Raw genomic sequence first — 13,073 nt, forward strand, 5'->3', positions numbered from 1 at the left:
TAAACAAACTATATTCATTATTTTAAGACTTTTAAATTTAAAAACTCTAATTAACCTACTATAACGTTTTAAGAAACTAAAAATAACTTAGATGAAAATTGCACCAATCAAGAAGTTGAAATCTCTGAGTTGTTGAAAATCATTGTGACAAGGGAGACAACTAAGACCAGCAACAGATTTTGACATTTAGATTTACAAAGTACAAATATCTTCTCTTTGCAATGCCACATATAATCATCAGTACACAAATACGGCTGGTAATTTTTTTCAAATATACTTATTTCAATCATTCACTTCACAAAATTTGAAGCAACATATTAGAGGGTGATATCCACAGTCTGGTAGTGGTAGGATACAGACAATCTCTAGAGGGTGATAAAGGGGGGGTTACTAAACACGGAAAAACGTGAATTAAAAATCGCAAAAACGTAGAATGAAAAATTAAAATAGGGAAAAACAAAGCACGAGAAATAAAATTGTAAATATTAAGAAAAAAAGTACCAGCAGTTATTACTCAGCCGTTCTTGGAGATCATGTAGACATTGTTAATGGACATAAAGACCTTGTGGTCACCTTTAAGCGTATGCTACATTTGTACTCACATATGATTTGAATTTTTTTTTTTATTATGATGGACTTTATTACGTGTATAGCATACAAATAATTATACAATAGAAAGTAGAATGGTAACAATATACATCAATTTCTATTATTCTCATGTATTGTTTTTTCGACCTACTAACATATTTTTCCGAATTTCCCTGTGATATGTTTGAACGAAGACATACCTAATATTTTGAGAGTCGCTAGTATACTTGTGCATAAAATAATTGTATTGGAAATATATTTCGATCTTTAATTTATTTTTTCATTTGAGTTCATTAGATCGATGGCACCTTTGTTGACAAAAACAAGCGTCTTGTGTTTTCGACCTATTTAAAAAAGGGGTTAAAAGTCAGAAACGACATGTTTATAAATTTGATACTAAAGTTAATATCAAAGTGTTAGAGGCGATCAAACTTATGACTTAAAGAATTTAATGGTTAAATAATATACAACTATAAGATACAAAATATTATTTTTATGTCTTTTTTGGACAATTTAATGTACACATTTCAGAATGAGGCACTTTGAAGCCTTGTATGGTCTTGTATACATTCATGTTTTTGTTAAATACTTTGGTTAATCCACTGGTGAAGTGAGGTTGGTGAGTATTGTCTGTAATTTCTACTGACACTGTTTTTTCTGTAAATAAAATTTAACTGATATTTTATTTTTTCGGTAAAAAGCTGTAAGGAGCATGCGTATTTCCGTATTCAAATTAACTTTAAGTATTACAACTAACCACCTGACAGTCATGTGACTTAATGACCTTGAAGTTAACTTTGCATGCAAAAAGACCTCTGCCATAAGTTTAGAAAATTCGTTTGTTTTAGACCGATTCTTTTGGAAGGTAAAACTAGCATTAGTGAAAAGGGTACAAAAATGTGATATCAAATAAAAAAACGTAAATAATTAATATAATAACTTTATTTGAAAAATCTTCACCACACATAGTATCATTTGCTATTGTTACTATGTATAGCAGCAGAATATGACGTCATGCGGGCATGCGCAGCATACAGGAAGTGGAAGTAGGATTAGGTTGAAAACGTCGGACGGTCGAAAACACAATACGAGACGATATATTAAACAAGTTTTAAAAGGTACTATAACTCCCTGACTTTGAGTTAGTTCCAATTTACTTTTTAATCAATTGTGGAACAATGCAAGAAGTAGAAATTAAGAGCACCGACACGGAACACGGAAAATAAATAAGGGGAAATACGAAGCACGCACATTGAACCAAACATGAGAAAACGAGAAATAAAACATCAAAACACGAAAAACATGTGAAATAAAAAGGCCGAAAACGTTGCACGAAAATAACCCTTTACCACCCTCTCTGTAAACATTTATAAAAATAACTTTTTTGTGTTTTGTTGAGATTCTCATAATTGTGTACTATACCCTTAAATGGGTATTATAATCCCAATCAGGTATCAATTTACATTGACAAATTTTTTTAAAGTGCCAGTAGAAGGTAGTTCTTTGCATGTGTGTCAATGATGTGAATTTGGTCAAAGGCAGAAGAACATCCATTTTATAGTTCTTATTCTTCTTCTGAAGGTGTCTAGCGATCCTTCAATTATTGAAGATTATTCGCCGGGTGTCAACTATAAAATTTATAATTTACACTTTAGCAACTAAATCAAAAATAACAAAATTAAAAAATCAACATAACGTACATGTACATTTGAAAAATTAAATTGTGATAAAACTATATACATTTGATAACAAAATAGTTAGGGATAGAATATAGAACGCTAGTTAAGTTATACTGTAGATTCTTTTATTTTCATGGATACAAAATATTTTTGTTGATTGTTGAAATGTTGTGTTATCATGAATATTTGATTTTGTGGTTTTGCCAATGACGGAATAAAATTGAGACAGGAAATAGGGAAATTGTCAGAGAGACACCAACCTGACCAAAGAGCAGAAAACAGCTAGCTAAATGTCAGCATATATGAGTATTGAAATTCGTAGTTCACCCACGTTTGTGTTATCCCACAAAATCCATGAAAAATTGGTATCCTGTGAATATTATTGAAACCACAGTATGGGACAATTCTAAAGCTCACTGCATTTAATGGAAAGATTCAACCTTAATATCTTGAAAAGGATTCAAACTTTAAAGAATTACTGACCAAGCAGATTAATAATAGATTCTATTAAATTATTCTTGGCTGGTCAGATTTGGAATGTAGTATACATATACAGATCTTATATAATTATGTTTTTAAGCATCACATTTAAGGCAAGGTCTACCATTGACCCACAACAAGAGATCACAATTAACTGAATATTCTTTTGTTCTTTTTGGTTTCTTTTTATCTAGAAAATGGCATACATGTATATTTCCTTTACTTGGTTAAAGTTTCCTTTGATAAATACATGTACTTACTGATTGGCAAGTGACTCTGATTACCATTTGGTTCATGAAAATAAAAGTCTAGGTCAGTAATGAGTAATTTTGGTGTACCATGTTTCTTCTGCTAGATTGTTCAAACCCTGTCTTTTATCCCATTTAAAATGGTTCTGTATGAAGACTTTTAGAACTGCATTACCTCCAAGCTCTACCTACAACTTCTGGATTTTTCATTCTTATATATATATTATTTATTTGTAGGAAAGTGGTCCAACATTTGTTGGTGATGAATGGAGTGAACCTAAGTTGATGGAATATCTTGGTGCTACCAAAATGAAAGCTCTCGGAAATAATTTGTAAGTCTTTATTTAAAATGCTAAACTTTAAAGCTGATTATACTATTTTTGCTCAACTGCAAGAAAATCATGAATCACAAGACACTGGTATTACTTTTTCTAGTACAAAGTTATACACCAGTCCTTTTGTTTCTTTCACAAGGGTATGCATGCAGCTTATGATGTGAACTTGTTAGGAGGTCATTATCACCTGACCTGGATTTCTTTCTTATACTCAAGTGACCATTTTAAAGTTACTTTGATTTGATATATGTACATGTATCTCAATAGATTTATTATTTAACAGTCACAATAAGTCAATACAATTTGGAAAATTATATGAAATTTTATTGAGAAGTACTTGTCTTTTATGACCTATGAATATCAAGTTATTAAAGCCAGCAAATTATCCTGTAAGACCTAATGTTCCATTGACCTAATTAATTATTCTTTATATTTAGACTTTTGAAGGACAAGTACTTCTCTAGATTTAGAATTAAATTATAAAAGCTCACTTAAATGTCTAGGTCAGCTATTATCGATGCTATCCAAATCAATTTATGAAATCAGCTTTGATATTAATAAAGGGACCATACACAGCCTTAAAGAAAAATTAAGTAAATCATATAGAAATACTCCAGTAATTTTATAGTTTTATGGTATGAAAATTTGTAAAGTGGAATAAAATATTATCTTGTAAAGAATTGATAAATGTACCTGAAATGATCCTGCTTTATTTACAGCACAGAGTGGCGAAGTGAAGATTGTGCCAGGGTAGTGCTTAACAAACTAGAAAAGAAAGGTTACAAGGTAGTGTCTATGACTGGGGTTGGACAGACATGTATATGGACTTTAAACAAACCTGAGGAGAGTACAAGTTAACACACATGTATATCTAGTTTTAAAGAAAAGATGTGTGAGATTGAATAGACATTTGATATTGGGTTATATATACATGTAAATGTGAATGTTATGATATTATGATATAATTTTACGGAATGTATGCAACATAAAATGATACTGTAAATTCAGAAATTATGGCTTGAATTTATTTTGGGGATTTTATAACTTTAGACTAAAATGCAATTCTAATTTTTGTGATATTGAGAAAATTCTGTTTAATTCATATGAGATATTTCTTAATGCGAATTTGAATTATTGCTATTATAACCCTGTCACTCTTTTGGTAATAATAAAAACATCGCAATAATTTTTGAATTTAAAGTATGATGTGATTTTAAATTGGCTCTATGTTGTTACACTGGTGTATCATCTGTCAAGAAATTGATTGACAAAACCATGAATTCAAATATCCACAAAAATGCAATTTTTTTCATCGATCCACAAAATTTGATACCCATGAAAATAAATGAATCCACAGTAATGGACCAGTGTGATCTGATGAATGTATCAGAAATAAAAGTTCATAGTATTTCTATGTAAACTTTAACCATTTGCTGTGATTAAAATGAAATTGTGAGGGAATGCATAGAAATTGTATGTTGTGATTTCCCCTGATATTTATAAAGATTATTACATAAATCCATTTACTGTTGATATTTGCTACCAGTATACAATTTTATGACACACACATGTATAAGGGTATTCTATATTTCCATTATATGACAGGGGTATATAATTCTATCGTTCCTAAATCTAACATCTGTACTTGCTGTTTATTTATTATGTCAGACCCTGTCATCATTCAATTGTAGTTTTCTCATAAGTGAATCAGTATCTGTAGCCTTACATTAGGAAAAAGCATTTGTTATATGCTTTAGTGTGGGGACACTTTTTTTGAAAATCATTCCAGTAGAGAATTTTATTATTTTTCAATTTTGTATGCTAGATTTATTGAATAATTGAAAATTTGAGAGCTTATAAAAATGATTCAAACAAACGATATTTCATTTAGTACTCAAGCAGGTTTATATCTGGTTTAATATGGGTCTAATTTTTACATAAATTACAATATTTTATAAATTATGCTGTATTTACAACAAGTTGTGTTTTTGTATGAAATATTAGGGTATGCTTTTTTTATATGTTATTTATGTTATTATTATAATATAATTAAAAGTAAATATGGTTTAACCTCAATAAAATAAAAAACAAAAACACAAATGGAGACTCAAAATTAATTGCTCTAAAAGCATCACAGAGGAGAGAAAAAAATGTGTTATTTTACTAGCTTAAAAAGTACTGGAATGTTTTATACAATTTTTAACCAGGCTTCTCATCAGTTATGCTCAATCAAAATAGTTGGTAGACTAAGAAAATCTGTGCCTTTAGGAAGAAATACTTAATGTTTTGAATAATGCAAACCTTATTTAAACAGTTAATTTATACCTCTAGTCAAAACACAATAGAAACCTAAATGTCAATGAATAAGTTTATAACAGATATCCAACTACAAACAGTTCATATTATTAATACAAAAAAGGAAAAACAGTGATTATTTTTTTCTTTCATTCTTCATTGTGTTATCAGTGGAACCAAGACTAGTTCTAGGGATTAAATTTTATGTGTTTGGATCATACAAGCTATACCCAAAGTGACCATACACGAATTCAAATATCATCTTAAATTTCCAGTTTATATGTAAGCTTTGTTTCATGTATTAACTTCTTATCCTAAACACCTTATTAAACATATTATATTATACGATATTTACTCACTAATTCAAAATACATCATAGCTCTTAATTCTGATATCAGCACACATGAAAAGAATCATGAACCTTCACTAAAGACATCTATATTGTCAAATTGCACACCAATATTCACGATTCAGTCTTAAATATAAAAATAAGGAGATGTTGTAGGATTGCCAATGAGACAACTTTCCATGTAGGTTCAAATGAAGTGGATTTAAGCAATTATAGGCAACTGCAGGGTCTTCAACATTAAGGAAAAACCTACCTTATAGTCGAAATTAAAGGTCCCAACATGAAAAATATGATATAATTCAATAAGGGTCTAATTCAAAATAAAACAGTTTTGTAAAAAAAAATATAACAGACATGCACAAATAACAACAACTGAATTTTAGGCTCATAACTTAAGACAGGCACCTACAGAATCTGGCTGGAAAAGACATGTTTGCGGCTTTAAAGCTTTATATTTTACAAAGTGGAAGACCTAGATCCTGCATACTTAGGATATGGTTGCCTCATGTTAAGAAGTTTCCATCAGTCACATGTCCAATGTCCTTGACCTCATTTTCATGGTTTAGTGACTACTTGAAAAAAAGTAAAGATGTTTTGTAATGTTAAATTCTCTCTTATATTTGGTATGTGCGTACCCTGCATTTCATGGATTAGTGAACAATGTTAAGTTTTTGTGTTCAAGTCCATATCTCAGATACTGTAAGCAATAGGTCTAGTTTATTCAGTGCATGGAAGGACTGTAAGATGTACATGTCCAACTGGCATGTGTCATCTCACCTTGACCTCATTTTCATGGTTCAGTGGTTATAGTTAAGTTTTGTGTTTTGGTCTTTTTCTTATACTGTATGCAATAGGTCTACTATATTTTAAGTAAGGAATTATTTTAAGGTATACATATCTAGCTGGCAGTTGACATCTTACCTTGACCTCATTTTCATGGTTCAGTGATTAAAGTTTCTTCTTTTTTCTAATACTTATGCAATGGGTCAACTATATTTGGTGTATGGAAATATTTAAGATCTATATAGCAGTCGTGCAGGTTTTATTATACCCCCGTTTTAAAAAAGGGGGGTATACTGTTTGACCTCTGTCTGTCCTTCCGTCAGTCCGTCCGTCCCATGAATATTTTTCGTCGCATTTTTCTCAAAAACTACAATACAAGGATTTCTGAAATTTGGTTTCAGGGTTTATCTAAGTCAGCTATACCGTGTGATGTGTTTTCAGATTCATCACTCGACATCTTCCTGTTAACCGAACACTTGCATATTTTGACACTATTTATATTATCCACTTGCGGCGGGGGTATCATCAGTGAGCAGTAGCTCAGTCGCAGTTTCACTTGTTAGACCTTGACCTCATTTACAAGATTCATTGCTCAGTGTTAATTTTTTGTAATTTTCTTAAACTTTAAGCAATAGGTCAATTATATTTGTTGCATGGAATGATTGTTAACTGTACATGCCTGCCTAGCATGGTTCATCTGACCTTGATCTCATTTTCATGGTTCATTAGTTTTTGTGTAGCCTGCAACTTTTGACGCAGAAAGCCTGACATAGGGATAGTGATCTGGCGGCGGCATTAGCTAACTTACTCAAAAGCTTTATATTTTAGAAGGTGGAAGATCTGGATGCTTCATACTTTGTATATAGATGCCTAATGTTAGGAAGTTTCCGTCAGTACCATGTCCAATGTCATTGACCTCATTTTCAAGGTTCAGTGACAACTTGAAAAAAAGTTAAGATTTTTTGTAATGTAAATTCTCGCTGATTATAAGTAATAGGATACCTATAGTTGGTATGTGCGTACTTTGCAAGGTCCCCATGCCCGTCGGACAGTTTTCACTTGAACTCGACATCATTTCAAGGATCAGTGAACAAGGTTAAGTTTTAGTGGTCAAGTCCATATCTCAGATACTATCAGAAATAGGTCTAGTATATTCGGTGTATGGAAGGAGTGTAAGGTATGCATGTCCAACTAGCAGTTGTCATCTGACTTTGGCCTCGTTTTCATGGTTCAGTGGTCAAAGCTAAGTCTTTGAGTGTTTTTTTCTATTACTATATGCAATAGGTCATCTACATTAGGTGTATGGAAATATTTTATGACCTATATGTCAGTTGCATTGGTTTTATTTGACCTTGAACTCATTTTGACGGTTTATTGCTCAGTGTTAAGTTTTTATGTTTGGGTTTGGGTTTTTTAAAAACTACATGCCTAGCATTGTTCATCTGACATTGATCTCATTTTCATGGTACATTAATCAATGGTTTTTTTTCTTGGTTAATGTTAAGTTAATAGTTACTTATAGTTGATTTCCTGTACAGGTTCCTCTTCACCAGACTCATAATTTAGTGTATTTCTATTACTGTTTTGTCCGTGATTTCCGAATATTTCTGCCCTGTAGTCATTTTAATATACCGGTATCTCTTCGTCAAACCAAAATATGTCTTATCGAGTTTTAAAGGCATTTATGGATGGTGATATTGTTATTTTATATGGTAGTTTGTTCCAGGTTTTAGCAATTCTAACAGAGAAATAGTGTTTACGAATATTGGATCGGAATCTTTGATGAATGACTTTATTACTGTTGGTCCTGCTACTATATCTTTGTTGAGAATCGTCTGCCTGTCTTAAAATTGAGCTTTCTTCTTTGTTGTAGTATCCTACATTGTTTTGAATCATATCCTCTCTTATTCTCCTATTAGGTAATGTTGGTATGCCTAGTTTTTTAAGTCTCTCTGGATAGCTGATGTTGTCTTTGAGACCTGATAATTGTTTTGTTACCCTTTTTTGGACACCTTCTATTTTGTCGATTTCTTATTTCTTATGGGTACCAGACTGAGCTGGCATAGTCAAGGTGGGTTATAATCATTGTATAATGGCATGGATGTCTCGATTCAAAGTATTTGAATGTTCTTCTATAAGAACTGCAAATACGGAGTTGGCCTCTTTCACTTTTTCACTTATGTGTTCAAAGGTGAGCTCTGAGTCGATAAGGACTCCTATATCTGTTCCCTCTTTAACCTGTACTTTTAAAGGATTTAGAAGACTATAGTTTGATGGATAGTCAGTGTTATTAAATTTCTTACATATATTTTTCCGGGTGAAATATGAGTAGCCATTTGTCACTCCATGATCCCATCTTGTTTAGATCTTCTTGTAGAATTTGTCTGTCATTCAGGGTTTTATAATTCTAAAGATCTAGGTATCATCTACAAATAGGTATGCATCAGAATCCACGTGGTCTGGAAGTTCGTTTATATATAGAACAAATAGTAGTGGTCCTAGTACTGATCCTTGGGGTATCACAGATGTAACGCTAGCCCAGTCTGATTCTTCACCATTCACTATGATCTTTTGGTCCTATCTTCTAAGAAGCTTGTTACTCACCCTACTATATCTTCGTTGACACCTAGATTCTTGATTTTGACTATTAATCTTTTATGTGGCACCTTATTATAGGCCCTTATAAAGTCGGTATATATGCAGTCTATGTCTAATCCTTGATCTAGTGCCTCTATCCACTTATCGATCACTTCTACTAGTTGAAGATCAGTTAAACTTCCTGCAATAAAACCGTATTGCGATTTAGAGAAAAGGTTGTTCTTTTTCATACGCTCTATGATAAATTCACTTTATTTTGCATACTCCTGATGTCAAACTGACTGGCCTATAGTTTTTGGCTAGTGACTTATTCCTCTTTTTAAATATTGCACTTATCAAAGCATTTTCCCAATCAGTAGTTACTGTCTTACTGTCAAGTGATTAATTATATATATTACATATTACGGTTTTGCCAATAATTCAGTAATCTCTTTAAGCAGCCTGGAGTGTAGTTTGTCCATACCTGGATATTTATCTATTTTAATGCATTTTTAAAAAGTGTTTCAGCACTATTTCCTCCTATAATTTCTGATTTGACATTACATAAGTTACTTATACCGGCGTTGGTGATGGCACTTCTCCATCAGGTTCCTTGGTGAATACAACGGAAAAGTATTCTACTAGTAATTTGGCCTTTTTGCTGTTATTTTCTGTTTTATCTGATTTTGTGTCTTCTGGATCCTGATGTAACTCCCTAATTCCTTCTTTGGTTTTAGTTTTTGACTTGATATAATTCCAGATAGCTTTTGGGTTTCCTTTAGCTTTTTCAGATAGATTTTTCTAATATTCCCTCTTCAACTTATTTACTCTATTTTTTACTTGATTCCTTATCTTATTGTATTCCTTCTTCACCATCGGGTCGTTTTTCCCTTTTAATTTTATCTATGGTGTTTTTATCCATTGGAAAGTTGTTTTCCTTCGTTTGTTGGTATATACTTTTTGTTCATATCTTGAATTATACTTAAAACTGATCTCCAGTTTTCGTTTATATTATTTTCTTTATGTAGTAATTTTTATTTTATCTAATTCTTCTTTTATTTTTATGTATTCCTCTACTGAATAATTTAATTAATTTTGGTTTACTTTTAATATTTCTGTAGCAACTTAATTCAAATTTCATAGTGCAGTGATAACTTTTCCCCAGTGGACTTCGATATTCTAAATTTGATCTAAATTTGTTAAAATCAGATCTAGGGTATTGGAGGTATTGGTACCTCTCCATCTGGTTGGTCTTGTAACATGTTGAAATAAGAAGTTTTCTCGTAAATTCTATAAAAAATTGTATTCCTAACTTTCTGTACTTTTACCTGGTGAATTCCAACTGTCCCAGTTTATTTCTGGAAAATTATAATCTCCCATTATTATAATATGTGAGTAGCCTTTACTACACTCTTTATGTGACATTTCAGCTTTCCAATTGTGAACTTTCCATTTCTAAGTAGCAACATTCCAGCAGCACCTGCATCGGGGTATATATCTCCAAATTGATACGATATTCCCGTTCTTGCATTTCCTATCATGATTTTCATGATTAGAGGGTTACTGCTCACAAGGAAGCTATTTAAAACACAAGAGTTCCAAATGGTGCAGTTGAAATCATCCCTTCGTAAATTTTACGGACGCCATCACGAGTTAGTTGACCGTTATGGAATAACCGTTTCACAAATGATATCGGATATGTTCCTTACGTCGTAACTACAATCCCCCTCCCTTTCATGAATGTGACCTACTGAATTATTATAGACTATTTACCGGATTTGTAATCACATAAGCAACACGACGGGTGCCATATGTGGAGCAGGATCTGCTTACCCTTCCGGAGCACCTGAGATCACCCCTAGTTTTTGGTGGGGTTCGTGTCGTTTCTATGTTGTGTCATGTGTACTATTGTTTTTCTGTTTGACTTTTTTCGTTTTTAGCCATGGCGTTGTCAGTTTGTTTTAGATTTATGAGTTTGACTGTCCCTTTGGTATCTTTCGTCCCTCTTTTGTAATAAAGCTTTATATTTAGGACCATCAACATAATAGTAAAGAAGGTGAGACATTCCACCGTCTGCACTCTTGTCTTGGTTAATGTTAATAGTTTATGTGATAGTTTTAATAAAGCTTTATATTTAGAGCTATCAACCTTATATCGATGATTAGTAAAGAAAACGAGAAATTTTAGTATGTGCACTCTTGTGTTTGCGTTTATGATGTTTTTCGTGATTCAAATGTTTATCATTTCTCATTCAAAAAATGTCAAATTGTTTTACTGGTAATTGTATAATCCGAAATACATTTTTCGTTAACTGGAGGTAGCACAATACAAAGAGTTCAGCTTCTAGTATGAATTCCACGATATTTTTGAGCCGTTTTACTTGTTCAATCTATTGTTTCTATTAAAGTACTTGTAATCATCATTTGTAATAAACCATATGAAAATAATAACATTTACTATTTTTGGACTGTCAAAAGCTCTAATACACAATCTTATCATACATAAGGTCTCTCATTTGATTAAACAGTTCTTGGGAAAATCTGGATGCAGAACTTTTATAAGGGTTTCTTCTGCAATGGAAAACAATATGCTATACCTACCGAAACTGTGATAAAAATAAACACCATCTATATATATACGTTTTATATGCATTTCGGCAATGATATGTTTCGACAATTGATATTCCTATGGGCAGAGGCAAAATAATTGATTTTGTCTTCCATAAATGTTAATTTCTCCTGTTTGGACGGGGATTTTCCTTTTGTCCCTTATTAATGTGCGCATATTTCATATCGTGTTTGCTATGCCAGCGATTTAGTGTTTGATTAACATTATTTATGTAAAAGTGATAAATTATTAAGACAGGATTTCCGTACCACACAATTTCAGGATTGCTCACCTATGTGTTAATCCCCCACATTTTTATGCGCCTGTTCCAAGTTAAGTGCTTGCCGTTCGGTCATGTCTTTTAAACATTTGTTCGTATACTGGTGTGTTTAACTTGGGCTGTTTTATTTTTCGTTTGAATCGTATATTTTATTCCTATCGAGTTCTTTTATAGCTGAATGTACGGCATGTTCAACTTGATGTCCGTACGGTTGACTTTAATTTCTTATATCAGCTTCATTGGAACTATAATGGATCGCTCTATCATTGGCAATCATACCACACATCCTTAATTTTATACAAAGGTTTACAGAATGCATTTGACTCTGTACTTTGCTAATCACCTATCTGGCTGCACAATAAACCTTTTCTACTTGGACCACCTTCTCTATATGACCAGATAAGCTATTGCTATTACTATCACCCGTCGTTATCGTCTGTCCATCGGCGTAATATAAACACTCTTTGAAATTACATGGTCTCAAATAACCAAATCTTTACCTAAATGTGACTTGTATTTATTTATTTGATCTGTAACAAACATGGCCGCTGATACAAAAAGAAAACATACTGGCATTTGTTTTTGTTGATTTTGGAATATATAAAAAAGAACTAAATCAGAAAAACTGACAGAGGTTAACACTTATACGCAGGGTTTCTTCTTAATTCTTTTAACTTAATTTTCTTCATTAGTACCGAATGATATCCGTCAGTACTTTGGCACTTCACATCAAAATACTTGTAAACCTTTCATTTATAAATGTCATTTCTATTCAATATGATTTTCTTGATCAAAAATAGCAGAAAAAACTACATACATTCCTGTAAGAACATTAACTTTAAATGTTTACTG

The 13,073-nt window shown here is 32.0% G+C and overlaps 1 protein-coding gene across 1 annotated transcript; it reads left to right on the forward strand.

The window, feature by feature from the left end:
• The first annotated feature begins 121 nt into the window (after window positions 1–121).
• Window positions 122–5,962, forward strand: LOC134711933 (GTP cyclohydrolase 1 feedback regulatory protein-like). The gene is made up of 3 exons (XM_063572951.1): window positions 122–257; window positions 3,233–3,327; window positions 4,050–5,962. The coding sequence occupies exons 1-3, from the start codon at window positions 222–224 to the stop codon at window positions 4,186–4,188; spliced, it is 270 nt and encodes an 89-aa protein (XP_063429021.1). The 5' UTR covers window positions 122–221; the 3' UTR covers window positions 4,189–5,962.
• Window positions 5,963–13,073: the final 7,111 nt, after the last annotated feature.

This window comes from Mytilus trossulus, chromosome 3 (assembly GCF_036588685.1).
Source record: "Mytilus trossulus isolate FHL-02 chromosome 3, PNRI_Mtr1.1.1.hap1, whole genome shotgun sequence".
NCBI lineage: Eukaryota > Metazoa > Mollusca > Bivalvia > Mytilida > Mytilidae > Mytilus > Mytilus trossulus.

Excerpts from the sequence above, each read along its gene's own strand:
- LOC134711933 (XM_063572951.1), top strand. The coding sequence starts at position 222 with ATGCCACATATAATCATCAGTACACAAATACGGCTG. Across the intron at positions 258-3,232 it reads TCAGTACACAAATACGGCTG|GAAAGTGGTCCAACATTTGT; the intron begins GTAATTTTTTTC and ends ATTTATTTGTAG. Across the intron at positions 3,328-4,049 it reads AAAGCTCTCGGAAATAATTT|CACAGAGTGGCGAAGTGAAG; the intron begins GTAAGTCTTTAT and ends CTTTATTTACAG.